General features: G+C 55.2%; 1 protein-coding gene across 3 annotated transcripts in view; it reads right to left on the bottom strand.

Annotated features, from left to right (window-relative positions):
• Positions 1-12,521: 12,521 nt before the first annotated feature.
• Positions 12,522-20,050, bottom strand: part of COL5A1 (collagen type V alpha 1 chain) — a 156,536-nt gene continuing 149,007 nt past the window's right edge. For all 3 annotated transcript variants that reach the window (XM_033858985.2, XM_033858986.2, XM_033858984.2), the window contains exon 66: positions 12,522-14,888. In XM_033858985.2, the coding sequence (XP_033714876.1) occupies positions 14,742-14,888 (147 nt within the window). In that variant the 3' untranslated portion in view covers positions 12,522-14,741. The remainder of the gene's footprint in view (positions 14,889-20,050) is intronic.

Here is a 20,050-nt window from a genome sequence, read left to right on the forward strand (position 1 = left end):
AATTCCCCGAGGTGGCTTAGAATTCAGGACACAGTACTGTCTCAGTAGGGGAAGGGGGGGTGGGGAAGGCATCTTAGACAAGAGGAAATGGTTTTAGGAAAGGGGCCTGGGCCTTGCAGGGCAGGCGGAGGTCGGCTAGTTTGTGACAGTTTGAGTGTGGTGTCCACCTCTGGTGTCCTCTCCTGTAACGAATCAAGGGTCCATCTTCCTGGTTGATGACGCCCCCGGGAGGGGCTGACAGCGGAGTTTCTTGTGGAGGCTCTGTCTTTAGGCAGAAAGAGGGGGTGCACAGAAAGCTCCCCCTGTATTTGCTGGTTTTCAAGCACCCACAGCTCAAAATAATCAATACAGTGAAGTGTGTCATGCAGCGGATTGACGGGGGTGTGCGCTGCTGCTGGGATGTAAACTTCGCAAGAGCAGGGGATGCCAGACCCCATCCATCGTGGGGACAGACTCGGCCGGCAGAGGTGGGCTCCCTGGGGATGTGCAGACAGAATGCGAGAGAGGCCCCCCCGAGCTGGGGCTGGAACAAAGCCCCTTAGCACCTGTGCTATGTGGGTGAGGGTTGCCCTCCCGGCCGGGGCTGCGCTTCTCACTGAGTGTAGACGGGGCGAGAGGCTGACATTCACAGTGTTCATACTGTAGCGTCAGTAAACTGATGTCCATTTGGCATTTGGGGTGTTGGCTTCATTTAAGAGAACTTGGCCTGTTACAGTAACAGCCTGATAATCCAGTTGCAAGTGCGACCTTGAATGATGGAACGAGTTAGTGATTTTATGCGGAAATCTTGCTGTGCTTATAGTTGATAGTCGAGACCCCTAAATTCATCACGTTCATATGTTTACGTTAGCAGATTTCTAAAAATGAACTTCTACTCAGAAGGTTTTGTTAAAGGCAGACAACTGAAACCTGAAAGCACAAATGTGAATACATTCATTTTGAAAATGCAATTAAAACGTTGAAAGCTGTTAACTTAGTGCATTAATCATAGGCCCCTTAAAGGAAGTGATTCAGATGGGCCTGTTATATAGAGAATAAAGTTTATAAGTCCAACTTAAAAGCTTCAGGTATCACGGGACTTTTGAATTGATAATGTTAATATGTTAATTAATGTTAACATATTATAATGTTAACATAACATAATGTTAATATGTTAATGTTAATTGAACAAATTGCATTTGATTTAATTTAAAAAGACAGAAGCACACCGAGTAATCTTCTCTGTGCCAGAAAGGAAACAAAAGTTAGCGATGAAGCCCCACGGAGGAGAGAGAGCCCCACACGGCAAGCTCAGGCACTGCTCAGCTGCGGTGCCTCTGAGGGCATCTCCTGTTAGAGACGGGACACTGAGACGCAGAAAAGGAAGGATGCTGTCTGGGGACAACACAGCCTGCCAGTGGTGAGGCAAGATTAGAACTCTCTCCCCAGAGGTCCTGGGATGCTATGTCCTGCCCCCACCCCCTCCCATCCTCCTTCCCCGTCCTGACTCCCCAGCACCTGCCTGCCGGTGCACGTCTCCGCCCCCCACAGTGAAGGGTTTAGGAACCTGTGCTCAGGTTACTGGTCCAGGGCACCTTTTCCTGCTCAACCCTCATCTTTAATGGCCCCCGCACAGGAATTAGACATTCCCAGCATCCGTGCAAGGCTCCCTGCTGGAGCTGAAAGGCTGCTCACACGGCAAGTGAAGGATTAATCCAGGACGATCCGAAATGAAAGTCTGGTCATTGGCTGCCTTGCACTTGGGCTATTCCTGCTCCAGAATTTCCGAACTCGGATGCCGCTGGTGCCCCATGAGCATCCCCTGGGCCAGCGCACAGGGATTCGGTTTCCCGTTCAACTGGCCTCACCAGCAAGAGAGAAAGGGATGTTTAGTGAACACCTGCTATGTGCCCCGTGCTCCTCTGGGCCCCGTGACACAGGGGGAAACAGAGCAGACGGCCCCTGCACGCTTGGAGGGGACTGTGTGCTACTGAGGGGAGACAGAAAAGAATCAAAGAGACAAACAATTACATCATACGAATACAGTATGAACTGTGATGTAATTTGAAAGCAACGTGCGCTCCAAGGAAATACATGCAGGGCATCTCGTTAGGGGTTAATCAGACTGAAGCATAAAACCTGAAATCTCTGTGACCTCGCATACAGTGGTCCTAACAGCCCAACGAGTCGGGGGTGACTTCAAGACCCACGTTCCTCCGGCACATGTCTGCCACCTTCCAAAGACGGCTGCTGTCCTGAGGGCCATCATCATCCCAGCCAGCAGGGTGGGAAAGAACATGGAGCGCCCCACGGGGGCAACATCGGGCCTGGGGGGGGGCTCCTCCCTCCCACCTTCCTTCCTTCCGCTGGCTCCGGACCACGGCCCCATCTGGCCACCAGCGTCCTGGGGAAGCAGCCTGGTCGTGTGACCAGGGGGTCTCTTCCGGCGGGTGCTGCCAAGCACACAGGACAATGGACTGAGACTCCGGAGGGTGCATTTTTCAAGGTCACTGTTTGCTTAGTGTGTGTTTTTCATTCATCAGCTTCCGCCCTGCCGTCCCTGTGCGGTGCGTTTCCCGCCAGCAGTGCATCGCGGATTGGATTCTCATCTGCGCTCACGTGATTGACACTTAGCGTGATCGCTGACGTCCCTGTGTTGGGTGTACCCATGTCCTCTTCCATTTACATCCCGTCGTTTTTCCCTTGTGCTTTGCTTCCTTTGTGTTGGTCGAGCATTTTTAGTATTTCATTCCATATCTGCCTTGAATTCGGGGTTCTTCCTCTGTGTTACACTGAGCAGTTGCCCAGGAAATACATTATAAACGAATGCCGTCCCCCTCAAGGGGCTTCACCCATCACGTACCAACCCTTCCACAATCCTTTTTACTACTGTTGTTGTAGAATTTGTTTCTACCTATAGTTTAACCACACCGTGCGTTTTCATTATTTTGGTCTTAGAAATTCAATAGTCTTTTAACAACATTTTTAACTGAAAAAGAGAGTACTTTGCACCTATCCTCGTACTGACTTTCTGTCACCCTTTGCCTCTTCCTAAGAATTTGCTTTTTCAACTGGGATCCTCTCCCATCAGCCTGAAGAACTTGCTTCCTCGTTCCTGGTTACGTAAATCTGCTTGCAACAAATAACCTTTATTTTTTAAAAAATATTTTTTTGAAGTATAGTTGATTTACAATGTTGTATTAGTTTCTGGTGTACAGCAAAGTGATTCAGTTATGCGTAAATATTTTTTTTCTTATTCTTTTCCATTATAGGTTATTATAAGACATTGAATATAGTTCCCTGTGCTATACAGTGGGACCCTGTTGTTCATCTATTTTATATATAATAGTTTGTATCTGCTAATCCCAAACTCCTAATTTATCCCTCTCCCCGCTTCCCCTTTGGTAACCATAAGTTTGTTTTCTGTGTCTGTGAGTCTGTTTCTCTTTTGTAAATAAGTTCATTTGTATCATTTTTTTAGCTTCCACATATAAGTGATATCATGGTATTTGTTTTTCTCTGTCTGACTTACTTCACTTAGTATGATAATCTCTAGGTCCATCCACATTGCTGCAAATGGCATTATTTCATTCTTTTTTATGGCTGAGTAGTATTCCGTTGTATATATGTACCACATCTTCTTTATCCATTCATCTATCGATGGGCAGTTAGGTTGCTTCCATGTCTTGGCCATTGTAAATAGTGCTGCTATGAATATTGGGGTGCATGTATCTTTTCAAATTAGAGTTTTCTATAGATATATGCCCAAGAGTGGGATTGTTGGATCATATGGTAACTCTATTTTTAGTTTTTTGAGGAACCTCCATAGTGTTTTCCATAGTGGCTGCACTAATTTACATTCCCACCAACAGTGCAGGAGGGTTCCCTTCACTCCACACCCTCTCCAGCATTTATTATTTGTAGAGTTTTTGATGATGGCCATTCTGACCAGTGTGAGGTGATACCTCATTGTAGTTTTGATTTGCATTTCTCTAATGATTAGTGATGTTGAGCATCCTTTCATGTGCCTATTGGCCATCTGTATGTCTTCTTGATCCAATGAATTTTTCATTTCATATATTGCAATTTTTAGTTCTAATATTTACAACTGGTTCATTTTTTAGCTTTCTTCTCTCTCTTGAAACCCCCATTTCTTTACTCATTGTATCCATCTTTTCTCATATATTATTGAATATATTTATCCTACTTATTTTGAAGTCCTTTTCTGTAAATTCCAACATTTGAGGCCCCCATTCATTTGTTTCTATTGACTTCTCCCCTCTTGATTATGGGTCATGTTTTCCTTCCTTTGTGTGTCTAGTGAATCTTGATTCTGTGCCAGACATTGTGGATACTGTGTTACAGAGCCTCTGAATTCTGAGCTCCTCCTCAGAAGAGAGATGAACTTGGTGCTGGCAGGCAGGTGGGTGGGATCACTTTGAGCCTGGGGGTCTTGGCTCTAGGCTTGTTATAATGGCTCTATTTTGTCCTTAATCCCAGGGCAGAAACTTCAGCCCTGGGATACTGTCCTTCTACTTAAGGGTTGGGCTCCCTGGGGGAAAGCCTGAGGTGTTTATCAAATCCGTCCAAAAGGATGGGACTGGAACTCAAACTATACCCTGACGCTGGGCAGTGCTGCAATCCCCACTCAGCTGTGCTGGCCCCCCGGCCAGTTCCCCCAGTGCACCATGGGCATCTCACCTCACACGTGTTCAGATCCGCCATCAGCCAAGGACAGGAGAGGGTCTGTAGCAGATTTGGGGGCTTTCCTGACGTGGCTTCCTCTTTTTTAGGATTTCCACCCCACTCCTCACCCGGTAGCCTGGATCTCTTACCCAAGTCCCCCACCCAATGAGACAGCCTCCTCTGCTTGAATGATGCTACCCCTGCATCCCATGGACCGGGAGGGCCCTCAGGAGAAGGTCAGAGTAACTGTCGATCTTACCCCACATCCAGTTTCTATCTGCTTTTAGTCCCTCTCCATTGCCCTCTACTAGTTGTATTTTCATAGATACTCTAGACTTTATTGTTTAATCGGCAGGAGGGTTAATTCAATGTATGCCATCTTCCAGTGATTAGACCCTAGAAGTCTGGAGGGTAAGTTGTTTTAAGCTCTGAGTTCCACAAAGCCTCTCGGAAGAGGTGGCATTTGAGCAGGGAACTGAGACGCATGGGTCGGATATGCAACGTTTCAGGTGAGAGTCTTACAGCAAGAGGAAGAGATCTTGGTGGATTTGAGAAAAAGCAAGAAGGCTGGGGTGTCCGAGACAGTAAAGACGAGATGACTGGTAGGAGATGGCGCAGTAAGACCGACATCACCCCTGCCGCAAGCAGGACATTTGGTGCAGGGCACGGGCATCCCCTCCTTCAGTCACGTTCTTTCCTCCCCACTGCACTGCTGAAGGACCTTCAATCAGGCCTCCCTCCACACTGAAATATCAGGTCCACATCTCTTCCACTCAGCCCTGATCACGTCCATTTCCTGCTCCCCAAACCTTTCCCTGGACGTCCGTCCTTGACTCCAGAACAGACTGTCTGCCCCAGAAAGGGTTCAGAGCCCCCATCACATCTGGGCCAGGCCCGTATCCTTGTCATCTTCGTTATCCTTTTGTCCCCTGGCCAGCCTGGGGATGCTCTCTTCACGACACATGGCACATGTGTCCCTGTCCCATGACTCTTCTCACAGTGACTGCTCAGCTGCAGTGCCCCTTCCTCCCTCCCTCACCTGTAAACCTCTTCTCACTGGGTCATTTCATTCTCTTCCGCCTGAGCCCCATTCATGTCATCCCAGAGGGAACGTGAGGTCAACCCGGGTGGAACAAACACCATGTGCGGCCCTGATGCTCCCCACCCGTGGTCATGTCCACTGGGGTCTCAGGCAGGAGAGAAATACACCCTCGTCCCCTGACAAGCGGTTCAAGAGGTGAAATCGACCCCACACTGATCACCTCCACCCGTCAGAAGCGTCCTGCACCCTTTCCTTTCCTCCTTAAACTCTGTCTTTCTGCACCAAATTCCACTCTGAATCAGGCTGTCAAACTGATTTCTATCGAAGGATCACTGATGAGAAGAAACACCGCTCAAGTCTTTGAGAGACTTGCATTTTAAAGAGATGCACTTTATACAAAACGAACAAATTTCTTTACAGTGGTTTGGTTTTTTTTTTGCGGTACGCAGGCCTCCCACTGTTGTGGCCTCTCCTGTGGCGGAGCACAGGCTCCGGACGCGCAGGCTCAGCGGCCATGGCTCACGGGCCCAGCCGCTCCGCGGCATGTGGGATCTTCCCAGACTGGGGCACGAACCCGCGTCCCCCGCATCGGCAGGCGGACTCTCAGCCGCTGCGCCACGAGGGCAGCCCCACAGTGGAATTTTAGAATCAGGGGAGCCGGGGCTGGAGGGGATCTGGGTATGTGCTCGAGCCTTTGCAAAATCCAGCATGCAGGAGGCGCCTGCCTTTTCTGTGGCCAGACTGGCTTGGGGTCAAGACCGGAAGAGCTGCCGATGATACTAATGCTTGTGTGTTTCCAAGCAGCAGGAGGATACCTGGGAAATTTTGGGAACTACAAGTTCCAAGCACCAACCAGAGCTGCTGAATCACCAGGGGAGGGACGGCCCAGGAACCTAGGTTTTAACAAACCTTCCAGGTGACCTAGATGCGGGCTTCTGCCAGCACTTTCCAGCACCTTCCAGGCCCTGAGCTCTGAGTACACAGGCTTTCTGTGCACGTGACGAGGAAGCACCACCTCCCTCCCATGACAAACCTCTCTTCCTTCATTCTGAGGCTCTCGTATTGCCTGGTCCCAGAAGCCCCAGGCATGGAGCCCTGGATTGACACGGTCTGTGCCACCGGGACCCTGGCTATGGAGCCCTGACGGACAGTCCACTCCACTCCCAGCCAACTGTCACCAGAAGCAAAGCCTGGGCCAAGCTGAACTCTCGCTGATAATATTACCAGCCTCTGCCTCTCAAGAGTGTGCAGCCCGGGGTGATCCCAGCTCACTCACTGTACAGCCTTTGTGACGCGCCAGCCCCCACACTGAGCGATTCCAAGCCCATCGTGGGGGCCGGTGAGTAAGACTGCAGGACCTGACCCAGAGCCCCAGGCTGGGTGGGGGGAGACCTGCCTGGGGGAGCACGTGGTGGGATTCACGTGTTGCCCATGCAGAGATGAAGCGGCAGGATTCAGAGAAGCCTGAGCCCCAGGGCTCCAGGGGTGGAGTGGATGTGGTGGGGGTGAGCTGGGATATTTGCCAGCCACCCCAGCTGGCTCCGTGTACACTCCTCCAGGCCCAGGAAGCCCCTTGGAGGGAGGGTCCCAGCCCAGGCGGGGGCTTCCCCTGAACCGAGCTGGGACAGGCCGGATCACGGGAGTCAGATCTAACCCATCGTCCCGACCTGGCCCGAATCCTCTTCCCCATGAAGTCTCCTGAGGATGGGTGTGCGTGGGGACCCCACCCTTCTCCAGGCCTGGCCCTCTTTCCTCAGCTTGCTGGTGCCTTTCAGGCAGCGCAGCTCACGAGACGAGCAGTGAGCACCTGAGAGCCCCGCTTCCATGTGCACGTGGACCTCCGCCTGCATGGGGGCACCTGAGGTCAGGGCCTGCATCTCCTCCGCAGTCACAGCCCTGTGGCCTTTGCTGTGGGCCAAGGTGGCGGCTGGATCAAGGTGGACTGGCGGTATGCGCCCCAAGCCCCCCACACAGGCTGCTTTGGCTCCAGTGGTGGAAATGGGGTTCCTTCTGCCAAGCCATGGACCCTGCCTCTCTTCACTCTTCTCCCTCATCTTCCGGAATGTCAGCTGCAGAGGATCAGCTCCAGCATCCAGCCTTCAAGTGCAAAGGGCCCTCTCTATCGACAAGCATTCCAACCGTCTTTTGGCAGACAGACAGACAGACAGACATCCCAGAGGTACACACAAGGAATCCCAAAGGAATCTTCCGCACATCTCCAAATTCTACCCACTGTCCGAGGCTCGGTCACACCTCCTGCTCACGCCAGCCCGCTCTCAGCAGACCCACCCCTCAGCCTGTGGATCTGATCACCGCTGGATGTTTCTCCGGAGTGGCGGCCAGGAGTCTGGTGTCTTCAGATGCACTTAGGCTCATGGGAAGCAGGATGTCCTTCTCTTCCCTCGATCTGCTCCCTTGCCAGCCCAGGGCTGCAGGCCCCGCAGGCGCTGGGCACTTAGAGATTGGTCAGTGGTAAACGTCAGAGGCGTGGCGCCCTGTAACCGGAGAGCACTGGGCTTACGCACAGTGAGCGCACAGGTGGGGTGGGTGCTGGGGAAGCAGAGCTGTCACACGGCGTGGACACTGAGGCCCCGGGACAAAGCGCTTCCCGTGCATGGTCACATTTGACTCCACAGCCTGGCGCAGCATTTCACAGGTGAGGGAACCAGGCAGCTGGACACCTCACTTCTGACCTGTCCCCGTGCATCACGGTTTGAAAGATGCCTGAGGCCTCAACGTCGATGAGGAGCACGCCCGGGACGTGCACACACATCTCATGGGATCTTTCCCCGGTTGGGTCTCCAGATGAGACCTTAGTCATATGGTACCTTGCTTGTAGATTTGTTAGAAACCCTGACGTGAGGACCAGACAGCTATGTCCAGGTCCCTGACCCACAGAAACGTCAGACGATGCCTGTGTTTTATTTTCAGCTACGTTTGGGGGTAATTTGTTATGTGGCAATAAACGATACAAATGCTGAAAGTGGTGTCCCTAGTCCGTCTCCCACAATTAGAGTCCTTTAGATCGTCCTAACCATTGAGGTTTCTAGTTTTAAAATGAATTGGGGAAGGTCCCAAGTGAAGCAAAATTCTTGCACCATCAAACACGTCAGCTCCCAACAGAGGCCTGGGAATTGGACTTCTCCCAAACCTACGTGATCTCCACTTGTCAATTTGGAAAAATAAAAATACAAAAAGCAAGCAGGATGTTTTGGGCATGTAGCTTTTGTTGACGTCTTGACTCCTGGGGGATTACTGGGAAGTGGTTCTCTTCCTGGCTGAGGCACCAGCGGAGTCCTGCCTTCCCTTCTCCCTGGACCACTTCTCAGAGGAAATCCAGGCGGACGTGCACCACTTCCACGTGGGCACGCCTTCCTCCTGCATCGTCCCCAGGCGCTGGGTAGGCCTTGCACCCTGAGTCCTGACACAGCATCATCAGGCTCTGTTTCCCCTTGTTCTGTGTTTCCAGGTTACTGTGTTTTCAAGTCAGTATGTCTACACTGTATCCATCTGAGGTCCCTGTCACCCCTCTTTTGGGTACCAGTACCTGGCACAGAGCAGGCACTCAATAAAGCGGCACTGAATGAATGAATGAATGAATGTCTGGTAGCAGAACTTTTGGGGGTGGGAGGGGTAGGTCGGGGCAAGGAAGGCAGGTGGGCTGCACGCTTTCTGCAGGAGTCCTTCCCCGAGGGAAAGCACCGAGAGCTGAGGCTGCCCCTCCTCCCTCCCGCCTTTCCTCTAAGAAGATGTAGGCACTTTAGGCAAGGGGTAAGGAGCCGGCTCTCCCAGACTGATCAGCCGTCAGCCTATCCAGGACCCAGAAATCAGCAGGATCCCAGCCCTCCTAGGCCCCAGCCAGGCAGGTTGGCTGAGACAGACATCTCCACACCCATCTACCACGCAAATGGAGGCGCTGCCCGAGGCAGGCTCAGCTCTCGGAGGCCAAGAGCCTGGGCAGATACGAAAGGACGCGTGCCCCAAGATCCGGAACCCAGGAGCCCCAGCTCTGCAGCAGCAGAAGCCTCTTAGCAAAGCCCCCGCCCCCACGCCAGATGGGTGCGCACACACTCTCCTCCCTCCCTCCATCACTTCCTGCCACTCCAAGGGCACCCTAGGGCATGGGGCAGCAGTGCTAAGATAAGGGGCACTGAGGGCATCTTTTCCAACATGGGAAGCTTGGATTAATTCCAGCTCCAAACGGTGAACGATGGCCTGCTTGCTCCTTTGTGGGGACAGGTGTTTCCCCTCATCCAGCAAGAACTAACGCAGCCCCGTGGGAACGCTAAAGGCCAATGGCCAGCCGTTCCCTAGCTCCTGCGGGCGTTCGAGGCTCTCTCTCTCCAGGGCGCCTGAGACAGATGCTGTGAGCTGCAGATACGCAGCCGCTCTGAAGCCAAGACCCAGGTTGGCAGCCTCGTTTCCACCGAGCTCACCTCTCCCAAGACGGGGAGCAGAGTCCCGGTGTGAGGGCTCCATTCACGTCTCCAGAAGACCCAGCCCAGCTGCGGGTGGCTGCAGGGGCTTGATGAGCTCCTGCGGACCAGTTGCTGGGGCGTGATGGACGGTGCAGGGGCGGGGGGCGGGCCCTGGGGCTGGGAGAGCGGTACCCAAGTGAGTCCAGCTTCACTGCTCCCATCCCCGGGGATGCGCAAGGTGGGATTGCTCGCTGGTTTCTAGGCTCCAGCCATCCCAGCACCTGCAGGCTCTCCTCCTCTGGCCCAGCCTACGGGCAGGTGCCTTCACCTGCAAAGTCTCCAGGATGAGGAAGGAGGTGCAGAGAAATGGGGGCTCTGCAGGGCCTTGCCCCAGATGGGTCTCACTCAGGACGCTACGATCTTAAACGCTAAGCCTCCTCCCCCACCTCCCCGAGGCTCAGCCTGCTCACCTTTGAGCACCCGCCTCCAGTGAGGGGAGGCCGCCCCTGGTCTTCCCCAGGCCCCGTCACCCAGCCCCGCGGGGCACGTGTGGGCCAGCGCGACCCCTGGAGGCCTGCGGGTCACTCTAAGTCTCGGTCATGGACTCCTCAGGCCAGGCTGGCGGCTCTCCCTGCAGGACACCTCTCAACCAGGTCATCAGCTTCCGGCCCGTTGGATCTCACTGGCCTCCAAGGACCGGCGCGCAGGCCCACAGCTCCCACAACCCCCGCCTGCCCCACTCCCTGTGTTGACGTCAGTGCAGCAGCTTCCGACCTGTCTGGCTCTGACGGGAGCGCCACACCGTTTCCTGAGTCACTCATTAGGCGCCGCTGCAACCTAGGCCGAGGTTTCAAACAAGTGTGTTGCTCAGACCCGTGAGGAACGAGCTTTCACTGGTGTTTGTCCCACAGAGTGTTTCTCAGTTTCATCTTCAACCGTCGATGCTGAGAAACGGTTGCCTCTTCCAGCCCCGAAAACCCTCGAGTCTGCGGACTCTGTTTCCTCTCGTGCCAAGTGCAGTCGAGAGCAAGTGGCCTGCGTCACCATCCTCGTTCCGACCTCTTCCCAGGTCACGCGCTACTGCTCGTGATCGGCCTGTGAGCTCGCCCAGGTAGCAAAGAGCGATCTGACCTCACTTTCTGCCCCTGGAGACAGGGAGCCTTCCATCTTCTGACAATAGCTCCGCCTCCACTGTCTGGCAGGGGGACCCGCCGATTCGCATTGGTGTTTGTCAAAGCAATTGCCCACTCCTGGTCTCACTTTCCCATCGGCTCCGTTTTGTCCAGGCTGGTGGATCTCAAACCCGAGCCAACCCTAGAATCACCTGCGGGCCTTGTCAAAACACAGGTGACGGGGCCGCCCCCAATGTGTCTGAGTCAGCAGGTCTGCCGCAGGGCCCAGGAATCTGCATTCCTAACGAGGTGCTGATGCCCGTGCCGATGGTCCGTGGACCACGCTCTGAGAGCCACTGGGTCTAGGTTTTGCTGCAGTAACAACAATCCCTGACATCAGCGTTGGCTGAGAGCAACGTGGTTCTCGCTCATGCTGTAAGCCCACGGAGGGCTGGCCAGGGACTCCCTCCGGGAACCCACTCACTGGGGACGCAGCCACTCTGGGAACGTGGCTGGTGACACGCAAGAGGGAGCCAGTATGTCAGACTGGAAGAGCCACTTGCTACTTCTGCTCAGGGTCATTGGCCAGGACGAGCCAGGGGGCCGGGTACTATCATCCCGCTCTGTAGCTGGACAGCAGAGGGGGAGCCTGGGGACTTGCCACCTCCGCAGGGCGAGAGTGAGGCCCGCACACTGTCGAGGTCGGGATGCCCCAGGATTGTGGAAACTCCCCCAGGAAGCCTGGAGGGCTGGTGCCTGACCACAACCCAAGGGCACCCCAAGGCACAGCTCTGTCTCTGGACGCCCGCTGCCACTTCCTCCGAGGAAGGGCTCCCTTGGCGCATGGCTTGGGCAGTGGCTTCCTTCCACTTTCTGTGACCTTGGCCAGGATTTTGAGAGTTTCTCCTGTCCTGAGACTGGGGTCAAACACTGGTTTAATGCAGGGGAAGGCCCTGGTCACACTTAAGAAGACAGCCGATCACATCTGTTTACGGTGGAAACATTAATCTTGATTTATTGAAAAAGGATTACAATTATTCCTCTGTTACACAGGTTTAAAATACTTTAAAACACCCTTTCCTGGGCATTACAGTTAAAACGTATGAACACGTCTACTGGATTTTTAGGAAATGTACAATGTGTCACTCAACATTCTAGTTTTAAAGGGCCTAATGTCCTAGAATCTTTACCACAGGTTTCCTTTGAACCGTTTTCTTTTGCTTTTCGCCAACATGTGTCCAATTATGTAGATGAGGGGGAAAAAATAAAATTACGCCAGAAGAATTTCTGCAAATATAAGAAGTAATTTTATTGCAATATACCATAGCTAAGTGGTCTGGGGAAAACGGGACACATTTTGACTTCAGTACAAATTACAACAGCTCTGAAGGGTCCAATGGAGGAAAAGATCGACAGAATAAAAGGAGAACTCGGGCAGGATGAGAAATCAAAGTGGAATCACATGACCTAGACAAAACCCACAGGGCGCCCTAGGGCGATGCTCCGACATGGCTTTTCTTTTGACGAGATGAAGGAGAGGGTCGCTGGCAGACGCTGGCATCCTGGGTTCGGAAGAATCTCGAAGCCAGGCTTTTCTTTGGCAACAGCAAGACTCAGTTTCCAGAGGAATCCAGGAAATCCTCGTGGGCGGTGTGTTGTTATTCTTGGGTTGCTCCGCAGTGGTTTCCTCAGCCGGAACCACGGTCCAATGAGGCGGGGTGGGCGGAGAACAGCACCAGAGCTGGGACCTGTCACAGCTCCTCCCGAGGAGGCTGCAAGGGGCCCTGGGGCCTGTCTTGCTTCTCCCATTGTGGAAGGAAAGGGCATTGCACACGGGCAGCTTTTCACAGTAAAGGGATCGCCCTTCCTCGCTGGCCCTGCCAGCCCTCACCCTCGCTCAGGGAGGACCAGTATCAGATGAAGCCCGGCTGGCCCCGAGCGCCCGCGCGGCTGAAACCCGCACCCAGCGCGTTTGCGGATGGAAAAATCCACATCGCTTTCGTGGGGAAAAGGCACCGCTGGCAACCCCGGAGGGACTCCCAGAGTTCATTGCACATGTGTCTGTCTGCTGAGGCTGCAGCAAAGGCGGCCCAGCTGAGGCCACATGCTGCCGCTTCAATTCAGTTCTTGCAACAAACGCAGAAATTAGCACCACAAACGTTCGGCAACAGAATACAATCCGCCATCGTTACACCGTGGACCACGCGGTAAGCGACCATGTGGTGTGTGTGTGTGTGTGTGTGTGTGTGTGTGTGTGTGTGTGTGTTTTCAGATCACAGATGCACGGCCTAAGTTTGGTACCTGGCCTGGGGCGGCTTCACTGCAGTCTGGGAGGAGAACGGGGCCATGGGAGGGAAGGTGACCCGCATTTACCTTAATGTGCTTGGCAAAAACCTGGATGGTGGAGGCAATAGCCAGGATGGAGAAAGATGGGAGAACGAGGCATGGCAGCTACCCCCAGTGTCACCTTCAAGGAGATCTTAACAGATAGCACCACGAAAGAGAAGTGTAAAAATAAGCACCAATTTTCATTTAATTATCATCTACAGAAAATGTGGTTTCCCTGCCCTGGACATCCTCCCATCAGGCTCTGCAGGAAGAAACATGGAAAAAGGAAGCAATTAAAATTAACTTAAGCCTGCGTTTCCATCTAAGTGCATGTGGAGAAGGCAAAGTATAAAACCCTTTTTTTCTTTTTCTCCCTGTTAAAAAGTAAAACCCAGAGCTAATCAAAGACTTGTCTGAAAGGGGCACTGGCGCCTGCTTTGTAAATGGTGGGGTGAATTCTTGCTGCCCTTGGCAAACTTCTAATTTCTCACACGTCCTTGAGCGGGCGGGGGTGTGGACCGCATCCCACGATGGACACCCCACCTGTTTTCTCAATTCTCCCGGTGGGACCAAAGCGGGGTTTACAGGCACGATTGGAAGTCAGGGACACTGTACATTTGTGACAATACAATACAAATATTTACTTAAAACTCACAAAAACAAAAGCACCTTTAATCCATCGGAAAGGCACATGCAGGATGACATTGGGCCTGTGAATGGATCTTGTTAAAAACAGAGGCTCCCGAGGGTGAGGCGACCTTTACAAGGCTTGCCTCGGAACAATTTTTGAAGGTCGGGGGAAGTACACATCTTCAAGTTGAATTTTTTCCAAAAAAACAAAACATGATCTCCAAATACTGCAGCCACACCCGGGCCCCTGTGGACTCTCAGTGAACGAGATCCACGGGCTCGGGGGCGAGACGCGTGGGCCCCGTTCCCTTCCCTGGGGAGTGTGGTGTAGACGGAACGGAACTGGAGCAAAGCAGCGGCTGCGGGGCATCTAGGTCATGTGATTCGTCTCCGGGGCCGGGACTCCGGCTCTTTCCCTTTGCTCTCTCTGGGTGTGGAGTGGGCCCGGCGCGGTGGGGAGGGACGAGGGGCCTTCACCGTCCAGGACACCCGCGGGCGGTGCGCTGAGGTCACGAGGTTGCTCTTGGGGCCAGGCTCGCGCGGCTCCTAGCCCACGAAGCAAGCCGGCCCCACTTCAAAGCCGAATTTCTGTGACGCGTCACCAAAGTCGTTGAACATGATGTCCACGATGGGCACTTGCTCCACCTTGGGGGTGTTGATTTCCAGAACGGTCTTCTGATACCCTTTCTTTGTCTGGGGAAGGGGAGGGAGGGGGATGCGGGTCAGCGGGGGCTCCGAGATGAACCAGCCATCCACGCCCGCCACGGCTCCGAAAACCCACCCTCAGCAGGGCGAGCCGTGGGGAGCAGGCGGCGCACCCCAAGACGTCCGCCTCACCCCCCGTCCGGGAGGGGCACAGGAGCGCGCGTAAGGAGGCCGTGCAAGGGTCCGCAGCCCATTTGGACCCGTGTCCCCTCCCCGCCAGGTGGCACATCCACACCAGGGACTCCTTGTTCGAAGATGAGGAAGTCTGAGAATCCCAAGACCGCGACAGCGGATCGCAGGCCCTCCCTGGGGCCATCAGCGGGCTGGACCGCGCTCGGAAGTGAGAGGGATCCGCGTTCACAAGTTCGAGGACAGGGGCCTTACCCGCCCTCAGAGGAGTACTGGGTAAACTGAGGTATGGAGGGACCGGGCGAGCTTGGGGGAGGAGCATCTACTGGGATGAATCAGGCCCTCCCTTGCTCCGACCACCTGTTCCATCCCTGTGAGCATCTGAGTTCACGCTCAGCACCACCCTGGGGGACGTGAGCCCCACGTTTCCGATTAGGAGAGTGAGCCCCAGGAAAGGGACAGAACTGCTCCAGGAGTGGGGTCACCCCTCTGCCGCCCTCCACATCTCCCAGAATACAGGGGGTGAAGGTGCAGGTCCACCCTGGTCAGACAGCACCCACAGCCAACCCTGAGCATTAGGACACTTGTCAGGGAGGCACTGACCCCGTCCCCCATCAATTCCCCCAAGACGAGGGTCCCGGATCCTCGTAGACACGGTCTGCCCACCTGTCTGGGACCAGCAGCCTTCTCCACCTCGCACTGGACCAGGCACATCCTCAGCTGGATCTGGCCCCGGGGAGGCCCTCCCTCCCGTCTTTTCCCCAGCGAGGCATGTCCAGCTGAGGGAGAAGGCAGTGCCTCCCGGGGCCTTGTTCCCCTCCCGTGGGACAGCGTGGGTCCCTCCCTCTGGGGGAGGCCGTGACCATCACCTGTGTGACCACATAAAGCCCCTGGAGCCCTGCATGACCCTGGGGAGGCGCTCAGTAAGTCCAGCTGCTCTGAGGCGGCCTTCGCTCTCCGGGTGGCAGCTTCCACGACGGCCCCAGCCCCATATCCCCCACGGATCCCTCCCCGGGGGAGCCCACTTGGTGAGGAACAGCCCCTCACGAGGGCACCTTCATGTGACAGCAGCTCCGCAACCTCACGGCACCATTAGGGACAGACTGTGTGTGGCCCCCGGATCCAGGTGGGCGAGCCTTACTGTGACGGAGTTGGGAGGCAGAGCCGTTGGGAGCCAATTAGGTCCGAGTGGAGCCTCATGAATGGGACTCGTGCCCCTTTAAGACACAGCCAGAAAGCTAGCTCTTAACCCCGCGTGAAGGCGGCTGTCTGTAACCCGGGGGAGGGCCCTCACCAGAGCCGTCAGCCGGCGCCCGGCTCAGACATACAGCCTCCAGCACCGTGAGAGACAACTGCTTGTTCTCGACAAGTCCCTGCTCTGCAGTGATTTGTGGCGGCAGCTCACGCAGACGGGAGAGACGCTGGGCCACAGCCACGCAGCTGCGCTGCCCCCGAGTCCTGGCCCTCGGAAACTGAGTCAAATGACAGGTGTTTGTTTTTCTAGGTGCTACCTTTGGGAGGTAATTTGTTACAAGCCATGGATAAGTAATACGCTCTCTGCGGCTCATTTTTCTCCACTGGAACTCCAGGAGGTGACGAGGATGGAAGGAAGCCTCATGGGGGCAGGGCTCCCGGCCAGGCCTCCACGAAGGCGCCGAGCCTGGGAGAGACCTGCTCTGTGAGCTTCTAGACGTCGCCTCCTGAAGGGCCTCCCTGACCCCGCGAACCTGTCCTCCCCACAGCCCTGCCTTAAGGAGAGCGCTCACTCCTACCCGCAGCAGGCCAGGCTGGAAATGCTTTAAAGCCAGGACTCGCACTTACGAGCCGACGTGCGTCCCCTCGGGAGCTCGTTAGCACTACCGGCTCTGGTCCCTCCCAGAGATGGGATTCAGGAGGCCTAGGGTGGATGCAGCGTCTGCCTGGTTTAGACGCAGCTCGGGCAATTCGGACACACGTGGGTCACGGCCATCCCCTGAGCGACACTGTCTGAAGGACCTGCTCTGGCGGCCAGGAGCTCAAGGGCACAGATGCTACGAGCTTCCAACACGGGGTCCCCAGAGAGGATGCCCAGCCACGCCCCTGCAGGATGGAGCCCTGGGAGGAAGCTGAGCCCTCGCCCTCTCTTGGCCAGTCCAGCGAGGAGGGGCCAGAGTCCACCCTGCCTGCCCCAGCTCTACCCCCTCACTGGTCCGACAACCACCCAGCAGGGACTCAAGTGAGACGTCTGGGCTGGCCTCCCGTGAGCCGCTGCTGTCACGGGGAGCTGTGCGGCCTCGGCCACAGGCGGCCTGAGCCTCGGGCACCCGTGAGCTGGGCAGCCCAGCCTTCTCCTTCCCCACGGGGAGTGGGGCAAACAGCCCTTGGCAGGGCCGGCGCCCGTCTCTTCCGCCCACAAGGGACGGTGGCACGCGCTCAGCTGGCAGGGTGACTTCTCTCGGATTGATGGGCCCCAGAGCTCCGACGATCAGAGCGCTTAGCGGGGGCATCTGTAAGCTGTAAGCCGCCGTGCGCACACCGCTCCATTACCCCGTCGTTCCTGAGGCATTAATAACCATTACGGGCTGGCAATGGCCCCCGGGGGTGCGCAGAGCTGCACAGGCAAGGGGATTTATGTGGCATGGCTCCTTGGGCCTCCTGCCCGGTCATCTGTGCTCCTCCACAGGGCCGGCCCTGCTCAGTGGCCCACCCATCAGGCTACAGGGCCGCACCGTGCCAGCGTCCGAATCCCAGTGTCCTTGGCCCTTATTTTTTATTTTTTTTTAAATAGATTTATTTTATTTATTTATTTTTGGCCGCGTTGGGTCTTTGTTGCTGCGCACCGGCTTTTCTCTAGTTGCAGCGAGCAGGGGCTACTCTTCGTTGCGGTGCGCAGACTTCTAATTGCGGTGACTTCTCTTGTGGAGCGCGGGCTCTAGGCGCACAGGCTTCAGTAGTTGCACGTGGGCTCAGTAGTTGTGGCTCGCAGGCTCTAGAGCGTAGGCTCAGTAGTTGTGGCACACAGGCTTAGTTGCTCCGCGGCATGTGGGATCTTCCCGGACCAGGGCTCAAACCCGTGTCCTCTGTATTGGCAGCCGGATTCTTAACCACTGCGCCACCAGGGAAGCCCTGGCCCTTATCACCATGTGAATCAAGCAGGCCCCCCCCCCAACCCCCGCCCCGGGGGAGGCAGCTAGCACGCATTCCTTCAGGCCTCCTGCAGGATTACCTGGGAGGGATGTGACTTTTCAAACTGTGGCTGAACTTCCGGTGGGCAGCGGAGTTGGGTGGGGTGAGCAGGCGCTGACCGTTCCAGGCCGTTCTTCAGAAGTGCCCCTATGCCCCACCTCCATGCTCTGCTGGGCCCAACCCTCCCCGGAATCCTCTCCCCTGCCTGAAGGAACGTGGGCCCATGTCCTCCATCAACAGGATTATTCTGTCTAGAGTCATGATCTCTCCACCTCCTCAAAGGCAACATCTTTTCCAGAAGTAAAAACGTCAAGCGCCAAATCCAGATATTCCCATGATGCTAAGTCTTGCCTCTGCATTGGCGATGCCCAGAGGACCACTACAGAGCTCAGAAATGACTGCCAGGATTCCTGGCGTCGGGGCAGAAAATTGGATCGGTGCTGTTGATTTTCTCAAGGAGAAGCTCACGGTCGGGAGTCCCGTGGATCTCAGCTGCGGAGCTCCTGGGCAGCAGGGCTGACTTCTTTGGGTGGCGGCGAAGGAGCCCGGTCCTTCCAGCCTTCTGAGCGATCCCCAGATCTTTGACTGTCCTTCCTGTAGAACGGCAGTTTTGTTCCCCGGGGCGCATGTGGCCATGTCTGGAGGAACTTCTGGTTGTCACAGCCGAGTGGGTAGAGGATCTAGCTGGTCAAGTCCAGGAATTCTGCTCAATATCCTACAGTGCACAGGACCCTTCTACTCCCCTGCCACACCCACACACAGCAAAGAATCATCCGGCCCCAAAGGCTGAGAAACTCTGGTCTAGAACCAGCTTTTCTCTGCATGCCTTAAGGGAACAGAACAGGAATGACAGGTGGAAATAATGGGCAAACGGGTTCCAGCTCATTTCTCAGAAGAGCTTCCTAACACTGAGACTTCAGAACCGTGGCCTGGGCTGACTCAGGAGGTAGTGAGCTCCCCGTTGATGGAGGCATTCAAGGTGCAGCTATGCCAGGAAGGGACTGTGGTGGGAAGAATGCTGGGGTGGGAATTAGGAGACTCAGCTCTGCCACACCCTGAGGGTCTTGGCAGGTCACTCACAAAATAAAGCGAAGACCCTGATGAGTGGTTCTCACCCAGGAGTGGGGAGTGCTCCTCGTGCCCTGGGTGCATGGATGCTGGTGATGTCCTGAAAGGCCCAAGCAATGGGCAGCTGCCCCAGATGCTGACAGCACACCCACGTCATCAGGAGACGTTGGGCCAGAGGGAGAGGACTTTGGATTGTAGGATTAAGGAAGGTCCGAGCCTGCCCTGTACTGGGAACCTGCAGAGCCGGGAGGTCAGGTTCTGAGTTCGACAGCAGTACTGGAAACTTCTGGGCAGGGAGCTTCGAGAGGAAGAGGCATGGGGCACTTGAATCTTCCCAGGAAGCGCTCAAGAGTGCAGGAGGCTTCTGAGCTGCATTAGGGGGCCAGGGGCCTCTGCCTTTTCACCCCAGTCGGTTCTTCACAAGATACATTCTCCCAGCATCCCTTCCAGGGAACGGTCTCTCTTCCAGAAAACCAGTCTGCACGCTCTACCAGATGACACGTATGGGGCCACCCAGAGTGTTGCCCTTTCTGCCGTGGAAGCCAAGGAGCTCGAAGCCCCGTCCCAGGCTCTGCCTCTGCTCTACGAGAGTCCCTGTTTCTCCTCACACCTCCACCGTGACTGCCTTGTGCCTGTGAGCCCGTGTTGCCTAAAACAATCACAGGAACAGGGATTCTTCTGGGGCTCACGGCAGCTGAGCACGGCTCTGAGGTCGTTTTAGGCACGTTCCCCCTGGAACAGCCCTGTGACGCGGTGCTGTTATAACTTCTGTTTGTAGAAGACAGACG

Source organism: Tursiops truncatus, chromosome 6 (genome assembly GCF_011762595.2).
Source record: "Tursiops truncatus isolate mTurTru1 chromosome 6, mTurTru1.mat.Y, whole genome shotgun sequence".
In the NCBI taxonomy this organism is placed as follows: domain Eukaryota; kingdom Metazoa; phylum Chordata; class Mammalia; order Artiodactyla; family Delphinidae; genus Tursiops; species Tursiops truncatus.